Here is a 21,278-nt window from a genome sequence, read left to right as displayed (position 1 = left end):
AAAAGCAGCTTCTAGACTAGAGAACTGAACCTTTCTTGATAGGTAATTCAAAAACACACATTTTATCCTACCATTGTTGTTTTGTCAAAGTTACGTTACCATTGAGTTGTTGTAATGCATTTCAAAGCGTGTATTGATTCGAAAAGTCTAGACAAAAACCGCCCCTGGAGAAACAATAGATTAAAGATTTAAGATTAACAAACGTATGACAAACACAATCTGTAAAAACGAATTACTGGAGAAATAGCCTATATCTCTATGTAATATGGTGAAACCGCGAACTAGACAACGATGTGTTTAGGCCGCTTCGGCCTTTACCTGCCTCGCTCAGGCTTGAGGGCCAGCTCTGTGATCATGGCTGAGGCCTGGGACATGGCAATTCATTGTTCATTAATTTCCCCCCAGCTGGTTCAGGGATTCAAGCTGGCGACCTAACAGTCATACGCCCGCTCCTCTAATCTTTACTCGTGTGCAGCTGCAGGAATATAATAGCTTTGAAATGGGTTCCAGGGGAGCTGGCATCAGTAGCAGGCGCTCTCTGGTCTCTCAGCACATAAAGGACCCATATAACCTCCTCACAGATGAAGAAAGAAATAACTCCACTAGAAGATTAGAGTGGAGATAGTCAGATTTCCCCAGATAGCAGTGAACTTCACAGCAATAAATATCACAGTCTCAGGGTGCAGGGAATATGCATAGAGCCCACATCAAATAGTCAATTGAGCTGCCAAAATGCTAAGCAGTAAGTCATAATATTAAGTGAATATTAAGAGCAATCCCCACTGGGTTTTGTGTTATTAAAATGTCTGGGATTTCTATTATGATTGGGCATGAGCGCGTGTGTGGTATCCACAGAACACATAATCCCGGTAACTAATAATCAAATCTGTACGGAGGATTAGTGGAGGACTCAATCCAAACACAATTTGCATGATCTGTAATGTAATATTATTATTACATTTGGGGTTTTCCCCGATTCTGCTACAGTAAGATAATTCCTTAAACCTATTCCAGCACACTGCTGTTTTATGATGACGATATTATGATATGGCTGGGTTTCCCAAAGGACATTATGCGTAGGGAGTATGCGTGTGGTCCTTTTCAACAACAACCCCTTTCACTGTGAACATAGATATTCTGTGCATAGATGTGCCACGCAATGGTAGGCCTGAGGCCTGGTATGGTAGGCCTGAGTCCTGGTATGGTAGGCCTCAGGCCTACCATACCGGCCTGACCGATCAATAAAAGTATGCTGAATTAACTAGCTTGTATTGGTAACTTTGACTGCACAATAGCCTCCCATTTAACCTCCTTGTATAGGCCTATATTTATTATCCGACAAGCTAGTTAATTCAGCATTATTTTATTGATCGGTCAGGCCGGTGGTCTCAGGTCTACCATTGCGTGGCACATCTATGCACGTAATATCCATGTTCACAGTGAAAGGGGGTGTTGTTGAGAAGAACCACACACATACTTCCTACACATAGTCATTTGGGAAACCCAGAATGATGATAACCTACACGGTAAAATCCCAAGTGTTGCATTTGTGCACCCTCATGGCAGCTATAAAGCTACCATTCATTTTTGAAATGAAGGCAGCGACATGAAGATAAAAAGCTACAGGTTACCATTCATTTTCAATGGAAGGCAGCGACATGAAGATACAATGCTACAGTTGAGGTTACCATTAAGATACAAAGCTACAGGTTACCATTCACTTTCAATGGAAGGCAGCGACATGAAGATACAAAGCTACACCTGATGTTTGATGCTACAAAATCCACAAAGCTACAATCCAAGTTGAGCTGGCTTCAACTGCAGCTACAAAGCTAAAAGCCTTGTTTTAGCCATTTCCCCTCACCTCTCTCTCTTCACACAATTCCTGCTTGTATTATTTCCTTAACAATGTTGTCGCTTATCGCAGGCTCGCTTGACATCAACGAGCGTGTTGCTGAACACTTCAACGGCGACAGGTATGCTTTGCAGCTTTTATCTTTCGCAGCTGCCAGTGTGAACGCAGCATGAGAGCTACGGTCTCTGTTATTGTTTCATTTCAAATGGAACATAGGCCGTCCAAATGATGACAGCAACACACAGGGATAGCAGTTACATACAATAAGACTTGCATGACTGCCCACGATGCGCACGTGCTTGCGGTTTCTGTGCACTCCTCCGATGCTTATTGATTGATACATTGTATCTCCAGGTATGTATGTGTACTGTGGGTCTGTCTGTGGTAACATCCAAACGTGTGTGCGTGCGTGTTACATATGTGTGCATTTGCATCCATGTTAATCCGCCTTGACACTGTGTGTGTCCATAAGCAGATCATGGTGTATATGCTGTTCTCATGTGTGTGTATGTGTGCGTGCGGCTCCTGCTGGGAGTCTCTACCACCTGAATGGAAGGAATGTGGGATTAGTTGTGTGTACCTGTATGTGTGTTGGGGAGTAGAGGGATTGATTGGCCTTTATAAAGCAGTGCTGCAAAGCCAAGCTGCCCAGGAGCCCAATCTAACACACACACACATCCCTCTGAATGCACAGGCCAGGAAACCAGGAAAACACACACGTACGCGCTCGTGCACACACACACACACACACACACACACACACACACACACACACACACACACACACACACACACACACACACACACACACACACACACACACACACACACACACACACACACACACACACACACACACACACACACACACACACACACACACACACACACACACACACACACACACACACGACCTTATAACAACATGCAACTGTCATCCTCGTTGGTTTGTTGGCCTGCGATACGGCACTGACCGCTCCGTGCGTTCCCCCTCTGGGCGGCTTGCACCCCCCACCCACCCCCCACCAACCCACCCCAGGGGTCCCCTGGCGGAGATGAAATGTAATGGAGCCGATTCAATAACAATCCTTTGCGTCCTCCTGCACAGACAGAATCAAATCACAACAAATCCCCCCTGAGCCTTCCCAGCATTCACTGCTGCCGTGTACTCGCGGCAGGGGGGGAGGGGGGGGTGGGTGGTTACAACAGAGGGGTGTAATTGACTTGACTGTCCACATACACATGCACACATAGATATACTCCAGGACATACATTTATGTATGCACACCTACGATGAAACAAGAGCTGGCATGCGTTACAGGCTAATGAGGATGAATGTTATTCAATAACACCACTGCCGCCTTTTCAAATAAATCCTAAGTGAACGCGTGTCGTAAATCGGCGAAAAGCAGCGAATGGATACAGACAGGCGGGTTTTGCCGCAGCAGCAGCAGGTACAGCCCGTCATTCACGGGATGTGGGTTTTCCACGACTCCTTGTTTACAGTTCGGAGGGCAAGGCCTTTTCGAAAATGTATACGATGACAAATGTTAACAGATGTCAGGCGAACACACACCAGGGCCTCTTGTGTGGAATTTTTTTTTTGCCTATAATTGTGGGAAAACCATAGAGATAAAAAAAGAACAACAGGTTCAGACAATATTTTACTTGGCAGATTGGAGTGGGATGGGTGGAGACTAGGCAAGAAAATAAAAGTCCCGGGGGCAAGGTTACGGGATATCGGCAGGGGGCCAAAGCACACTAGCATTGCAGAGAGAACAGTATAGTCTCATCCACATAGCAGTGACCATTTTGGCGACTAAAACTATGACGGTTCGTTGACTAGGTATATTGACAATTTTGTCAATATACTTTTTTGACAATGTTAAGGAGGGACTAGTGGAGAAGAGATCCATGTAGAACGAAAAGACAAGTCATTTTATTTTTGTTTGGTTAACTTAAATCGACATTTTTGTCGACAAAATCAACTGTAGATTTTGTCGACTAAAATCTTATACTTTATATTCAAAAGACTGTGATTAAAACTACATCAAAATATACTGTCAAAATCAACACTGCTCTACTATGCAGCAAACTGTGGGCCGGCCAAAACAACGGGAGGAAAGAGAACACACACGTGGTGTCGTGCTAAAATACATTTCACACAAAGTCAACGTGCACAACCCTTGATCCACTCTGCGTCTCTTCATATCATGTTCGCCTCAGCATAAGCAGGAGGCGTGGAGGAGATCCACCATTAACCGTTGCGGAGCCGAACGTTGCGGCACAAGGCTGAGAAGCTGGCTGTTGATTGGACCTTGTTGCTGCAGACTGATCGACTTGACAGGCACTGTGGACATCCATCCTTAGGGCAGAGGAAGCGGACAAATGCTCCCCAAGGCATCCTGAAGCCTCTTTCTCAAGTCTTCTCCCCCCCCCCCCCCCCCCTATGGCTCTCACTCTTCCTCTCTCTCGCCCTCTCTCGCTCTCTCTTTTTAAAAGCACTACAGTTAAATTGATATCTTGGTCAAGGGTAGTTTGGAAGGCAGAAGGCAATTAGAAAATGAATTCCACTGGATATTTATGCAGCTGGGCCTTCTTGTCTGTTTGCTTTCCCCCCCTTTCCTTTCCAGCATAACTGTGCCGCAGAGAAGGGTGATTGGGTGTTTTACAGCCTTGTGAGGAGATGAGGGCCTGGGGGGGTAACTTAAGAAAGATGTTTTTTTTATCTTTTAGAGAAGCTGGAGGCAAAGTGGTCAATGGGGAGAGTTTGGTATGAAGGGTTAGGGGTTACATGGCTTACTGTAGTTCAACACGTAGAGTTAATAGTGTCTCGGATCAGAAGATTCCAGCTCCTCACGGCATCACATCATGTCCTTGACTAAGACACTCACTGAACATGTACTGTATGTGCACCTGATGCATTACCAGCTGGTAATAGTATTTCTACCATATTGTCAACACAGGAAAAACTACGGAAAGCCACTAGAGCATCAAGGTACACTAAATGTAATTAGATTTTGTACCAATCCATCATTGTATGCTAACCATTTGGAACAACAAGAAAGTACGAAAATAAACAGCTGGAAAATATAGGAAGGGAACACAAAGTTGAATTCATGTGGCAGTACCCAAGATAAACTTAAATAAATATAGGAAGGGAACACAAAGTTGAATTCATGTGGCAGTACCCAAGATAAACTTAAATAAATATAGGAAGGGAACACAAAGTTGAATTCATGTGGCAGTACCCAAGATAAACTTAAATAAATATAGGAAGGGAACACAAAGTTGAATTCATGTGGCAGTACCCAAGATAAACTTAAATAAATATAGGAAGGGAACACAAAGTTGAATTCATGTGGCAGTACCCAAGATAAACTTAAATAAATATAGGAAGGGAACACAAAGTTGAATTCATGTGGCAGTACCCAAGATAACGCAGCAAACATGGCCAGAACATTCAGACAAAAAGCCCACTCGGACATCTTATGTAACCCATTTACTCTGTCCCGGTTCCAGTTATCTCGGTATGCACACTACAGCTACGGGGCATGGCTGAACACCAAAATATTTCTTAACCCTCGGTTACTGTACAGATGAATTATCGTTTCACATTATTGTTTTTTCCACAATGCTTGGGCTCTGATATCAGCCCCCGCTGCCATTCTCAGATCCCATCAACAAACATTCCCCAGTCTCCCTCCTACGCCTGGCATGCCAGAGTCTCATTCACTTCCTGTCCTGCAGGGCAGGCAGACCGGAAACCGGAAACTCACTTCCTGGTTTTCCCAGCAGGTATGTTTTTTCTTAACGGTCAAAGGATCTGGGAGTGAAACTTAATATCTCTGGGCTGTTTGTGTTCCTGGCACCTATTCTGTTACATCAAGGGCTTCTGAAAAGAACTATTGTGTAACTTTCTCTAGGCATGAATGGGCTATGAGCACAAGCTGCATAACCATGTCTCTACAGTATCGCTTGCTGTTTGAGATCGAGAGATAATCATACTGTGAAATGATAGCCTTTTCTCTTTGTGGTACCAAGGAGGGCTCAGAGACGTAACATCGTCACAGCACAGAGCACACAAAATAAAGTGAAATCAACTCGTTTGGTTAGATTGACTGAATCACCTCGTCTCTCTGTGGCACATGATTGAACACCATGGTTGAAGTTAAATTGAAGGGTACATGCACACACACATGGGCATTCTCTAGCCGTTCTTCAAGAGAGGCTTTGTAACAAACCCTACCTCGAGTTCACAACCAACATGTTGTGCTAACACTGTTCTGACTTAATCCCAGTGTGTGACATAACAGAATGAAATCCAATACAGTGCACTTTGCTGGTAAATCCAAATACTACAGCAAGGCGAAGCCTGAAGGGGCAGATATTTTTTTCAGAGAAGTAATAAAGCAGTAAGGTCATGGACGCCTGTCTGCTCGACGTTGTTTTCCTGGGCTTCAGTAGGCGGAAAGTAAGGAGAGGGAGAGAGTGGGAGCAGCTTTCTCATCAAATTCATTCCCCCTTCGGAGATTTACCACCAAAGTTATGTCTGTGAGTAACACACGGAGGAAGGGGGAGAGAGAAACAATTGCATTGCCAATGCAGCAAATGGATGAATGATTATTTAGGTATCAGGGTTGGTAAAGAATACTGCATGAACTGTGACTCAAGGGGAAACTGCAGTCACCATCTGCACAATTGTTTTGACGTCCACCGTCCTCCCATGCGTCCCACGCGCCTTTGCAAAAAGCTTCCCCTACATCAGAGAAACGCCACCGACAAATCTGCTTGCACGGCAGCAGCGGCACAATGAATTATAAATCAATAGGAGGGAGCTACGGTGTTGGCGGAGTGCACGGGTGGCGAGGCTGTCCGTCTGGGGAATGCGTGAAAGCCACCGCCAGGAGGACAAGCCCCTTCATTCAGACCACGGGGCGTGCTTCTTATCTGTGCAAAGCCAACGGTTCTGCCATGCCGCGGGCTATGAAGCGGTTCCCAAATCCGTCTGCACAGCCCCGCAGTCTCCCTCGCACATCGATCGAAGGAGGGTTTTGGGAAATGTGGTGTGCTAATACTGCAGTCGCCACACTGGCCAGCGCTGCTAGCCTGCTACTGATGATGATGCACTTTAAGTTTACATTACACTGACTGTAGGCACATTTTGGGTGACAATAGTGTGACAGGAAATACAGATAAAGCGAGGAGCAGACAGCAAGTCAATAGTAAAGAAAGAGGAGGAAGAGAGAGAGAGAGAGAGAGAGAGAGCAAGGGGAATAGAAAATATATACAGTATTGAATGAGGGAGTGAAAGGTACGGACAGAGAGCCACAGGTGAGGAGATAGTGATTAGGCAGAGAGAGGGATAAGATAGACAGAGATAGAGAGAACAAGAGATTGAAAATAATGAGTGACTAGAGAGCGTGTGAGGGTGAGTGAGAGAACATGCACGTATATAGGAGCTGAGAATCTACAAAGGTTCTGTCCCCTGGGCGGTCTGAGGTCTCCGGGGTCTCTCTCTGCGCACGGAGGCTGATTGTGTGTGGCGGCAGGCGGGCTCTGACATTTACCACCTGCCTCCTTTTGCTCTGATTAGTTTTGTTCCTCCAGGTGTGCGAGAGCCATAGCTCTGGCGGCTGGCTGTAGCGCCGCCACAGCCCACGCCACAATAACACTGCTGGTTGCCGTTATGTGAGCCTGTGTCTGGCCCAGTCACACACATCTGACTGGAATAACAACGTTGGGAGGTCTCTGGTGTTGAGGAAGTGGTGAAAGGTTAGTGTGAGCTATATGGCGATTAGGACCTTTTAGTGAAATGAATCCAATTCTTACTTTGATAATAAATACAAAAAAACACAGCACCCACCACGCATGACGACACACAAAATGTTATCCTTTTAGTGCAATCAATAAGTCTCTCAGAGAGGCCATATGCATACTGAGAATAAAACAACCTACTGTACTTGTATATGTCTGGGGTGATCTGTGTGAGCAAGCCATCAAAGCAAGTTCCTTGTATGTGATAAACCAAGTTAAAAGTGATATGATGGTGTAACGTACAGTACATAGTACTACTGTACATACAGTACCCGTAAGACGCCATGAGGGCGAGAAGCGACCTCACCCTAAAGGGCGAGGTCGCGTGCACACATCCCCCTGGGTGACGGCAGTCTGCTGGGCGAGCGCTGGCACTTTGGCATGGGGGGGGGGGGGGCAGATCAACATATGGAATGAATTCTGTTCTAGCCCGGGTGGCCCGGCTCCACATATGAATATCTAGGTGATGATTAAGTCTTCTCCATGTATGGTTATCCAGGGTTAGATGGTCAGTGTCATGATCTTGGAGATGGCCATACGGTGTATATGGTGGCGTGACGTGTCACAAGGCGTGATGTCACGAGGCATAACCATATATGGAGGCGTGTTGTCACGAGGCATGACCATTTATGGAGGCGTGATGTCACGAGGCCTGACAATATATGGAGGTGTGATGTCACGAGGCGTGACCATATATGGAGGCGTATATGGAGGCGTGGGGTGACTAACTAACTGACGGACGGGAGATGCAGGTTTTCATAGTAAATGTGCCCTGTGGTCGCAATGAACAGTATGTGTGCATGTCACTCTGTCTGCAGTGACTCAATGAACAGTATGTGTACATGTCACTCTGTCTGCAGTGACTCAATGAACAGTATGTGTACATGTCACTCTGTCTGCAGTGACTCAATGAACAGTATGTGTGCATCATGTCACTCTGTCTGCAGTGACTCAATGAACAGTATGTGTACATGTCACTCTGTCTGCAGTGACTCAATGAACAGTATGTGTACATGTCACTCTGTCTGCAGTGACTCAATGAACAGTATGTGTGCATCATGTCACTCTGTCTGCAGTGACTCAATGAACAGTATGTGTGCATGTCACTCTGTCTGCAGTGACTCAATGAACAGTATGTGTGCATCATGTCACTCTGTCTGCAGTGACTCAATGAACAGTATGTGTACATGTCACTCTGTCTGCAGTGACTCAATGAACAGTATGTGTACATGTCACTCTGTCTGCAGTGACTCAATGAACAGTATGTGTGCATCATGTCACTCTGTCTGCAGTGACTCAATGAACAGTATGTGTACATGTCACTCTGTCTGCAGTGACTCAATGAACAGTATGTGTACATGTCACTCTGTCTGCAGTGACTCAATGAACAGTATGTGTGCATCATGTCACTCTGTCTGCAGTGACTCAATGAACAGTATGTGTGCATGTCACTCTGTCTGCAGTGACTCAATGAACAGTATGTGTGCATGTCACTCTGTCTGCAGTGACTCAATGCACTGTACCATCATTCAATGAACAGTATGTGTGCATGTCACTCTGTCTGCAGTGACTCAATGCACTGTACCATCATTCAATGAACAGTATGTGTGCATGTCACTCTGTCTGCAGTGACTCAATGCACTGTACCATCATTCAATGAACAGTATGTGTGCATGTCACTCTGTCTGCAGTGACTCAATGCACTGTACCATCATTCAGTCACAACACATCACTATGAAACTCATATACTGTTGGTCAAGTTGGCGATGAACCAACCAATAACCATCCTATATACAGTAGGCCTACCTTCTAATCTAATAAGTGGATCAGTCACAATTTTTAAATAGTTTCTTAGGAATGCATCGGAAAAACTATGAATGACAAAGGTCAATAAACTACCTCCCCTGGCCAGGAGGGGAAAGGAACTGGTTGGAATAACGTGTTCCTTCCACGCGCTATGTCCAAACGGGGAAACTCCCCCCTGTCAGGTGAAAATAAGCAGCTTGGACTCCTCATGCATAGAAGGAAGCATGAGCTCAGTCCACTGCCCCCCCAGGTTGGCAGAGGAAGTGTAGCGCCCAGGATTACATTAGATAATATGGGTTGCAAATGCGTGGGATTAAAATTAAAGTAAAAAAAACATTACAAAGGTCAAAAGTCTCCCTTCTATACCAATAGACGAATCCATGGAGCGGTACCCTGTAGGCCAGGTGTAGGCAATCAATGTTGAGGTGTCAATCTGTGCTTAATGTGACACCTCAGCCATTGCTGCGCCAAGGGCTCCCCTCCGTGGATTTGTCTATAGGTAAGCATAACATGCTACAAAAAAAGTGTGTGTGTGTGTGTGTGTGTGTGTGTGTGTGTGTGTGTGTGTGTGTGTGTGTGTGTGTGTGTGTGTGTGTGTGTGTGTGTGTGTGTGTGCGCGTGCGCGTGCGTGCGTGCGTGCGTGCGTGCGTGCGTGCGTGCGTGCGTGCGTGCGTGTGCGTGCGTGTGCGTGTGCCACTATCAAATGAATAAATAGGGTGAGGTTGGGACACCTCAGTTAAGATCAGTATTGTATGGACATCACGTCTACAAAGCAACACAGACTTCATTATGTTTCTATTGATCTTCAACATCACTGATAACAAGAAGGACACCGTAGGCATTTTTGTAAGATATTAAACGACAACAACCCTAGACAGGATAAAACTGCTTTATGATGTAAGATGCCCTTTTGTTTCACTGCTGTCCCCATTCATTCATATTATGCAAGCCGTTGTTCTTTCACATTTTAGCATTGTCTAGATTTCTAAAGGATAGTAAATTAATCTAAACCTTCAGAGCGACTTGTTTCTTTGTAGATGACAGATAAAGTGTCTCACCGTCTGCATTCAGGCCTGAGTCATTAATATTAATAACTTCTCACAAAATGTTATCTAAAAAAAAGCAATTAAGTGTAGTTTAAAAAGTGCAGAAAGAAGAGAAGCCAATAACAAGAAACAAATGAGAAACTTCTTACCTCAAAATGAACGGAACAAAGAATGAAAAATTAATGAAAATGAATTGTGTTTTGTAGTGTTTGTGTCATGTCTGTGTTACTGTTTTGTACCACGATGAAGCCAATAGCCAAACAAATGTGTATTCCGTTGTGTTCTACTTCATTCTACGCTGTTCCCATCTGTTCTCTTCCCCTCCCTTCTAATCTAATCAAGCAACATCAAGAAAGGCTTTCTCGGGGCGCACGCTGGCCTAGCTGTCCAGGCGCATATACCACATACTATAGGCGCAGAAAAGCTTTCTCCACCACTAGGGGTTCCTACCTGTCGGCTGAGGGCGGCCGTCCGTTGCGGGCCTTGCTCACTTGGGTGTACACCGAGTCGGAGAGGTGGTGCTGGTGATGTGGGTGGTGGTGCTGGTGATGGAGGTGGTGTTGGGGATAGTCGTCCGGACGGGGGCTGTGCGGCCGACTGCCGCCGACGCCACCGTCCAGGGAGGTGTCCAGAGAGGCGATGCCGGCGTACGGGTGCTCATCCTCGCCGGGGGGTCGACTCACGTCCAGGATCTCGGCGTAGTCTCTCTCCCTGGCCTGGCGCTCCCGCAGCTCTCTGGTCTTAGCCTGGATCCTGGAGGAGAAGAGCACGTCATCGACCCATTGAAACCTTCTACAAATGCCTTCGAAATCATGTAGTTCTTAAAGTTTGTCTGGCCAAGAAGGAAGAAGAATGTATGTGTATTTGGCGGCGGACATTCATCTGAAAAGAGAGAAGATTTGTGTTCAAACATTCAATATTATTCAAACACACAAAAATAGCAGATGTACAAGCTTGCAACATGGCAAGAAGTGACGCGCTGCGAGCTTGTATGTCTGCTATTTTTGAATAGCCAATGCTAAAATCACCCATATGTTCTCTTGGTTTTAATGGGTGAATGATCGAAAATGTGAAAATGATGCTCTTTTTCAAAGTATTTGGGCCTCATATCCCTGGAGGTATACAGTATCTACTTTCATACAGTGGGACACAGATAGGATGAACTGGCGAAGGTTCAAACGAATGCTGTCACGGTCCAGAAGCTTCCTAGATCAAAGGGTCTAGGTTAATCAGATTGCATATTTAAACACTTCTGTATAAAATTATCAGCACAATACATTAATGCAACTTTAACAGAAAGGGGCGTGCCCTCATGACCTGACAGCCGTAACACACAACTTACACAGCCCTCGCCCTATTAGGCCACCCGGCCTGGCGGAGACGAGCGCACCTCCGAGAAGCACGCTTTTCTACTTATCATTATCATCATCTCGGCCAACACCTGTGCGGGCAGACAGAGTTAATTCTCGGAGAACTAGTTTAATATTCTCCCAGGCTTACGTTTATGGTGCGCACGCACGTGCGCCATTTTAATCTCCAGCGTCACATTAACAACACGGGAGACGCTCCACGGCAACATCTGCAAGAGACTGTTGATGGCTCCATTTTAACTTTCCATTACAGAGCACACACGATGAAGAGTCTATTATTCATCCAACAAAAGAAACCATAAACAATGCATAATAGACCCAGGGCTGTACAACACCTCACACACAAGGGAAGCACTTTGTATTCAGTGTGCTGCTAGTGCACACATGCACGTACGTGCGCACAGTCGCACACGCACACACACACACACACACACACACACATCCCCCCCTTCTTATCCTCTCACTGACATACATCTCCCGATTTCTCTCTCTCCGTCTGACTCAAAACACTGTCTCTCCAACACACACAAGCACTTAAGCACATACACACCAACCTCCAAACCTCTCACACTCACATGCACACACACACACGTGCGCACTACACAGTACACATATACACTTTCTAAGGCCATTACCTGGCGAATAACGAGCAAGAGCATTTTCCATAGCAGAGGGGGAACTACGCATCAACCTGTAATTACACTCCTGCCAATTATCAGAGCTTTACAACTGCCAATTACCATACACTCACATTTCTCCAGGCCCCTTTTTAACAGCGCTGGAAAAGCGAGCGGGACAGAAATAGTGATGTGTGTGTGTGTGTGTGTGTGTGTGTGTGTGTGTGTGTGTGTGTGTGTGTGTGTGTGTGTGCGTGTGTAAAAAGGGGTAATTGGGGCGGATTGGGTTTGCTTGGCGCTCAGCAAATAGAAATCGGGCAAGTGCCCCCCGGAAAATTTGCATGTTGGACATAATGAGACGAATACGTGAAAGAAAGCAGCAGGTTTTCCATCAGAGGCTTGAACGTGTTCTAAAGAGAGAGAGGTACATTTCCCTGATGACTCTCAAGGAGTGGGCTAGTGGGGGCATTTCATATGGTTAATAGTGCCCCCGCAGGATTCACACACACTACATTTACATCTTTTTTCAGTCGTATAGCCGATGCTTTTATTGTACGGGATCAAACCTGTGACCACACCACCAGTCACGTGGTTGACGTCTTTTTTTATGCAAATCTTTAGCCCTAAACCACTCTGCTCCAAGGCGTCCCTACAGGCACATGCAGGGGGAGGGGGGGGTGGGGAGCTAGCCTCTGCCCTTTTGCCTCAAAGTGCCCCTTCCCTCAAAAAAAATAAAGTCCACATAAGGGCATGTGGGCCAATGTGGCCAATAAGGGCTTATGTTTGGGGCCAACAAGGGCCATTGGCCCTTCAAGACGAACATTTGACAAGTAATGATAATTCCACTATAATAATTATTTTTTATAATTATACTTTTAATGTGCTGGCTACAGTTTTAGTTTCAGACTAATGAGAACGTATTGCTTATTTTACTGTCCAACGACATGAAATGGCACAAGGGACGGACCCCACAAAAAGACCAACCCCAAAAATAGGCGTGCGCTGCGCGCCCACACATCTGACCTTGTCTGGGGTTTGAACCCCTGCTCCCTCAGTGCTCTCTGCACAGCCCTGTCTGGGGATGTCATTATAAGCAACATGTTCACAAATAAAACAAAACCTAACATACTGTAACAGATCTTCAAGCATCGCGATGCAGCGACACTTGAGGTTGTGCGTAGATTGGCTATTTTTGAAACATTTTGAAAAGGGGCTTAACCCATTTTGACCTGAGATCAGATTCTAAAAATGTCTTCTACATCCTGACAGTTTTCTGAAAAAGCTATGTTTCTATGTCAGTCGTTCTTCGATTTTTCAAAAATAGCAGACCTACAAGCTCGTAGGTCTGCCTATGAGCTTGTAGATCTGCTATTTTTCAATAGCTAAAGCATAACATAATGCTAACACCAAAAGGGGTTCCCGCCCAAAATGGCTTAAAGTGGATAAACAAGACAGGGTTCTGAATGCATCTCTGGCATCACACTGATGAGCGTGTCAGTCTTGCCCAAGTATGGAGAGACATGGACAGTGGATGTGAAATACTGAATTCTCTGGCTCTAAGAGAGACATGCTGTTATGACAATAAAACTGCTTGCACTCAGCTTTTATAGTTTATTTCTGGCACACCAACGTCATATTGATGGCACGAGTCATCTCCAAATTTGGACACAGTTTCAATTTGCAATTAGGGCATTCAGCAGACACTTTTGCGAGTGAACATTAGCTCTAGTCAATACACAACAAGGTAAATAAAGTAAACAATGAACCTAGCATCTAAATAACATCCTTAATTTTGTAATGAATCTAACTAACAGTAAACTACAACATAAGAACTGATATACAGTACATCTGTTTGGTAGATCAGCATCTCTCCAACAAAGGCAACGAGAAGGCAAACAAGGACAGAGAAGTGCTAGGGGGTGAGGTAGAGTCTGAAGAGATGACTCTACAGACTATGGCCGAAAATTTGTTAAGAGTGTGTTCCAGCCCAATCTGAGCCCCACTGACGTCCATTATCCGCGCGCGCACGCACACACACACACACACACACACACACACACACACACACACACACACACACACACACACACACACACACACACACACACACACACACACACACACACACACACACACACACACACACACACACACACACACACACACACACACACACACACACACACACACACACAGCTGACTGGCTACTCACAACATCTCAACTATTTGTGGACTTGTGGAGATTATCAAACAGCACAGAAGGAAGTGGGTTCTCTCGAGAGATCTTTTGTACCCGGGAGGAAAACAGTGTTTCCATCAGAGAGCTGCATATAGTTCTACTGATTGTATACACTGTGTACACTAACACCATGGATGATAAGATAAGGCCAGACATAACAACCTAGAGCCGGCCACTTCCCAGTTCCCACTTCCCAGCAGTCCCCTCTGTACATAAACCAAGCACTAGAGGCAGGAGTCCATTTCTGTTACAGATCTACTTACAGGTCTGTGGCCTTTTCTCGTAGAAGTTCTGTTTTGTGGGGGAACAAAATCGGGGTTCTTAACACTTTAACTGTCCAGCATCAGTTGAAACCAGTACATACAGAACCTGTAGACCTTGCCCAGCTGTTTGTGGCTTCAGAGCCCTTTTCAATGTGACACAGTGACTGTGTTGTTGTTGTTGTGCAGATAGCATATAGCATATAACCGAAACATTCGCAGGAGGATCGCCGAGCATGCATTCTTCTAAAGCGACTAGCGACAGGACCGCGATGGGCCGTCAAAAAAGCTGTTTTGATTAGAATCGTAATCTGTGATTTAGATTCTGAGATATCAGCGTTAGAAGATTTCTCCTCCCGTCCACTAAAATGGAGGGGGAAGACTTTTGTTGACGGACCAACCGGAAGTGGTTTCAAAAGTTGCACAATAGACGCTCCTAGACTCATGTAGTGTATATCGCTGGCCGATATATTAAAAAGCTTAAAAGACGGAACATCTCTGTCCTGGGCAGTCAACAGATGGGCTTACCGCCCTGGGCAGTAAACTCAGTGTTAAAAGGCACTGATGCATAGAAAGTGTGGCCTACATTCATTTTAGCAACAGTCAAAAGGCAGGGTTGAAAACAAAACAAATTTAAACAACCATTTGATTGCAGCTTCAGTATGGCTGCACAGGTTGCCTTCCACCCTCATGATGTAGTCTATTATTATTAGAGTTAGAGTTATATAACCTGAAAGGGCATTTTTTTTAAATCACATTTGTTGTGTCCTTGACTACACATTCATTTTCATTGGCTGACAGCGAGCGCTATAGAGATGAATTTCATTTGACTTGATTCAAAACACCAAGGTAGGTCCACACTGACTACATCTGCTCTCCCTCGGACTCCCAATATATTAAAATGCAAGAAAATACAGTCTCAATAATGAACTTTGATGAGGCACCGAGATACGTCAAACAAACAGGGAGCGTGATAGGGTAAAACAGGAGGCGAGTTAGAGAGAAAAGGAGGTGGAATGGAGAGGAGGACAGGACATTACAGCAGAAAGAATTGCGAATGACCTTTCTGTCATGTCAGAACAGAACAATGGTCCATTATGTGCCATTGTGTCCGATGCATAATAAGCTATTGCACCGCGGTAAGGCTGACACAATTGATAGCAGGCGGTGAAAGAGAGGAAGCGGAGCTAGAGGAAGGTAGAACAGGATAAGATTCCTGCATTAGGGAGAGAAAAAACAAGACATCTGGACATGTTCTACAATATCTTATTGAGGATAAGTATGCTTAATACGTTATAATGCATCGAGCATCGGTTGTTCCGGACTGAAACAACTGATTTGCAATCGCAAGCTTGTGAGCTTTTAGAGCGACTATATTCAGCGTTGTGACACTGGGGCGCCACACCATATCGTCTCTGTCGGGTGGAAACCTTACTGTATATGTCCAAAACTGTTACTTTTCAGGATTCATATTCATAAATAGCAAAAGTAGCAGATCTATACGCTCAAAACGTGGATCTGTATTGCATTAATTTAATGTTGTTAGAATATGGAGATAAGAGGTTTATGCCCGACAGAAACTATATAAATAAGACCCAGCACTCCTAGCATTAGATTTTTCCTCCAGCAGACGAGACGAGACTGTCAATGAATGTTCTGACTGACCAACGCATACTTGCCGCCCGCTTGCTTTTCTAAGGTTGACCCAGAAGTCCCCCGACTCCTCCGCCCTCCGCCTATTGATCGGTAAATCGTTTTCATGTTGATATCTCTGGTTTAAGATGACAATTGAAAGACACACACTGGCGGAACATTTTGAATTTAATTGTATGTTTGTGTGCCATCGTCGGAGCCATTGATTTGTAAGCTGGAGTGCCCTAACTCCCTCTGGCCTTGCTCAGCCGTCAACCTGTGAGGAGATGCGTTCATGTGGTCGACGCAGGTTGGATTAACATCAGCCTCTGGTACCAGACCAGATCAATAGGCAGAGGGCGGAGGAGTCGGGGGACTCCCGGGGGTCAACCTTGGGAAAGCGAGCGGGCACCGAGTATGCGGTGGTCAGCCAGAACATTCATTGACAGTCTGGTCAGCTCAACGCTGGAGGAAAACGCTAATGCTCGTAGAGTGCTGGGAACGGCAGTGGCTCAGGAGGTAGAGCAGTGGCTCAGGAGGTAGAGCAGTGGCTCAGGAGGTAGAGCAGTGGCTCAGGAGGTAGAGCAGTGGCTCAGGAGGTAGAGCAGTGGCTCAGGAGGTAGAGCAGTGGCTCAGGAGGTAGAGCAGTGGCTCAGGAGGTAGAGCAGTGGCTCAGGAGGTAGAGCAGTGGCTCAGGAGGTAGAGCAGTGGCTCAGGAGGTAGAGCAGTGGCTCAGGAGGTAGAGCAGTGGCTCAGGAGGTAGAGCAGTGGCTCAGGAGGTAGAGCAGTGGCTCAGGAGGTAGAGCAGTGGCTCAGGAGGTAGAGCAGTGGCTCAGGAGGTAGAGCAGTGGCTCAGGAGGTAGAGCAGTGGCTCAGGAGGTAGAGCGGCAGCTTGTGGAATCCAAGGTTCCAGTTTCGATCCCTGGCTCCCCTGACTTTGGGATGAGAATCAGCAGGTTGGTGCCTTGCATGGTTTCCTCTGCCACCGGCGACTCAGCTTGCGTGTCTGTGTGAGTGTGTGTGTGTGTGTGTGTGTGTGTGTGTGTGTGTGTGTGGAGTCTGTGGACGGACACACACGCGAGCAGGGGCAGACGGGCAGGTGGACAGACACTCACATGTACAGTACGCACATCGCACGCACAGACCCATTCACGGCTGGCCTCTTGCCGAGCCATGGCGTAAAAGAAACCCCACTGAAGACACAGAATAACGTCCAATAAATCAGCTTGTCATATTAGCAAGCTTTTGCCATAAAATGTGACAGTGAACTTAAGCAAAATAATCTAACGAAGTAACCAAATCCCTGCACCGTGACATTTCCATTCACCTTATCCCAATTATAATTAAAGACTAGGCCATTATCATGTTATTGGGCTAACTGCTCCGCAAAACCCGACGAGAGAATTACAATCCAAATTTGCCCCTAACGAGCGACTGCGGGGCATAATGCCATTAATGACTCCTGCCCCGAACATCCAGAGCTGGGGAATTAATTAGCTGGAGCTATAGCTATAATGGCCTTGGCATTTATAAAGCGCTAACCCCAAACGACTGGCACCGTGCCCGCCTGACATTTCACTTCGTTGGACTAAAGAGACAGATGGACGCACGGAGAACGGAGGGAGAGACAGGGAGAGAAAGAGGGAAGGAGAGAGAGAGAGAGAGAGACAGAGAGAGAGAGAGAGAGAGAGAGGGGGGGGGGGGGTGCTCTGTGTTGAAGTTTGCAGTAACTCTTCTGCGTTTGGCTGGCGGGCATTTACCCAATATCAATAATAAAACAACCCCAAGATTGATGCACTCCCTCAGCTTTCACTAGGCTTCACCAGCCAACATGCAACATGTCGACAGTGGCTTCAGAGTTTCAGCAGCCACATCAACTCCTCGGTAGCTAAATGATTTGTAACAGCATACATACACAGTAAGACATTCTTAGTATTCACTTAACTGTGAAGAGAGCACAAAGAGTGTACACAAGACTACAAGAGTGTGCACCGAGTCTCTGGCAGATGTTGACAGACGCAGATGAAACCTGACCCTGCTGGCCAGAACCACATACAACACTTACTGTTACTTACTCTGATTGAGTGCCAATTTGAAGCCTTTGAACAATAGTCTTTACCTCTCTTGGTCCAGCCTCATCCTCTGTGTTTCTTCGTCGGAGACCTGGGTGTCTGCCGTGGTCCACTTGTTGGAACCTTTACGCTCCATTTTGTCACCCGGACGGTCGTCTTTTCGATGCTTCCCAAACCTGGACAAAAGACAAGAATAACATTTTAAGAACAACGTTTCTTATTACAATGTAGGCATTTCTTATCCAGAGTAACTGAGTCCAAGAATAAATGGCATGAACCGTATAGACAACGACGGGTACGTGGTCACGTAAATGTAGTAGACCATGTCACCCATTTTCATCTAAATGGTCCTCACTAATGTACATTATAAGATGGCAACATTTCTGTCTACTCACTTTGTGTCTCAGAGGCATACGGTTAACCTGACTCCGCCAGATGGGGCAGCAGAGAGTACACTGGGTTCCCCAATCAGCGGCAGCTAGAGGCGGGATCAAGGCATACACAGTGCTGCCTTGATCCCGCCTCTAGCTGCTGCTGATTGGCCAGGCCGTTTTGTGCCCGGGCATCAAGTCTGCCTGAGAGTTCCCAGATGGGAGCAGGAGGGGGGAACCCAGTGTACTCTCTGCTGCCCCATCTGGCGGAGTCAGGTTAGCATACGGTACCATCTATATGAATAATATAGATAGCATGTCTCGCAGAAACCTTGTATGTCAGAAACCGTAACTTTTTAGGAAATAAAAATCAACCTTTGTTCCAATTGGACAAGCTCTTTCATTCATTTCTTTCAAGCTTTTCATTGGTTAAATGATTTAAAAAAACAGAGAAAGACAGACTTAATCACTTTTAATCTAGCGACCCTATTTTGAGCATGTCATTATAGGTGAAAATCATAAATATAAAGTTAAAGCTTTATATTTATGATTTAGCAATCATACCTACTGTATATAGTGTGTTCAATAACAGGACTGGAGTGTTTGGAATCTGACTTGAACATGTATTTTTTTTTTCTTAAGAGCTGGACAGATGTACTCTATGATTACCATCAGAATATAGAGCCATTAGCATTTAACCAAATATCACTTACAGTTGGAGGCCATCGATATTGTCCTTTTCTTTTTGCTGAGGTTTGCGTGATCTGCGCAAAAGGACAGTTAACCCATTTTGGGCGGGAACCCCTTTTGGTGTTTTAAACATTGTTATAATTTAACTATTGAAAAATCGCAGATCTACAAGCTCATAGCGCGCCACCGAGTGGCGCGCTACGAGCTTGTAGGTCTGCTATTTTTGAAAAATCGTGAAAATATTTATTTCAGAAAACTGGAGGATTTAGAACGATTTTTTAAAATTTTGAGGTCAGGCCTAAATGGGTCAAATGATAAGGGACAATATCGGTGGCACCCAACTGTACAACACATTCAAGTAATTAATCAAGCTATTTTCATTCCCCAACCTCGGTATAGCATGGCGCTCCTCTGGTATGATGCCCTTACTTACTTATTACTCATTGACTTTCCCTGACAGGGCAGAGACTTCCAGTCACAAACCCCATAGCCTGGAGGTAATTATTTTTTGAGAGCTTCTGGGAACTCGGTTTAATTATACTGTAGCTCCAAAAAATAAACTGCCTAAATAATTTAAACTAAATGTGAAGTCTACAGAATAAACGCACATTTATTCACCTATGATGAACTGATAATAGCCACCCTTGCATGCAATCACTGCACAAAAAGACAGTTAACACTCAGGAATCCGACAGACACTCAAACAGCCCCTTCTATCAAAGCTTCCATTCTAAATCAGCTTCGAAGAGTTCCAATCCAATTTAACTCTGACTAACTCTGGCATTCGGCGCGGGATTGAGAAAAAAAGAAGTACGAGCGCTGCCCCATCAGAGAAATTATATTCATGGCGGTGGGGGAGTGGTGCTTAACAAAATGGGAGCTATTGGAGAGATATTTCAGCGTGATTGACTCTGTATAAAGCGGCTCGCTGTTGATGAAATGACTTTCGCACCGGGGCTCGCTTTCACAATGAGCCATCGTGCTCATTCACAGGGAAATTGGCCCGCTGAGAGTATCTGCACGAGCTGAAAAGACATGCAATGGAACACATGAGGTGTACTGTAGGTGTGTGAGTGTGTGTGTGTAATGAGTCTGATGAACGAGATGGGAAGGCTGAGCAAAGAGAAAAGGAGTAAGATTGATGGCAAAACTAAACAAAAGTCAAGAAATTGAGAGAGAGAGAGAGAGAGAGAGAGAGAGAGAGAGAGAGAGAGGTGGAAAGAGAATAATAATGTGACAGAAAGCTAAAAGGAACAGACATAAATGAAGTGTAAGAGCGAATGCAAATAAGGCAGGGAGAAAAGGGGAAAGCACGTCAATGAACAAAAGAGAGGAGGATAAAGAAGACACCACAAACAAACTGCATTTGCAGATACTGATGCCGCAAGAGAGGGAGGGGGGGGGGGGAGAGAGAGAGAGAGAGAGAGAGAGAGAGAGAGAGAGAGAGAGAGAGAGAGAGAGAGAGAGAGAGAGAGAGAGAGAGAGAGAGCGCGCAATAGGTGA

The 21,278-nt window shown here is 45.5% G+C and overlaps 1 protein-coding gene across 5 annotated transcripts in view; it reads right to left on the bottom strand.

Moving 5' to 3' along the window:
• Nucleotides 1-21,278, bottom strand: part of LOC306943325 (partitioning defective 3 homolog) — a 276,695-nt gene that overhangs the window by 48,570 nt on the left and 206,847 nt on the right. For all 5 annotated transcript variants that reach the window (XM_079529577.1, XM_079529579.1, XM_079529578.1 and 2 more), the window contains 2 exons: nt 18,762-18,890; nt 10,975-11,277 (listed from right to left, as the gene is read on the bottom strand). In XM_079529577.1, coding sequence (XP_079385703.1) covers nt 10,975-11,277; nt 18,762-18,890 — 432 coding nt within the window. The remainder of the gene's footprint in view (nt 1-10,974; nt 11,278-18,761; nt 18,891-21,278) is intronic.

Source organism: Electrona antarctica (assembly GCF_951216825.1).
Source record: "Electrona antarctica genome assembly, chromosome: 19".
NCBI lineage: Eukaryota > Metazoa > Chordata > Actinopteri > Myctophiformes > Myctophidae > Electrona > Electrona antarctica.
This window is presented reverse-complemented; position numbering and strand designations above follow the sequence as displayed.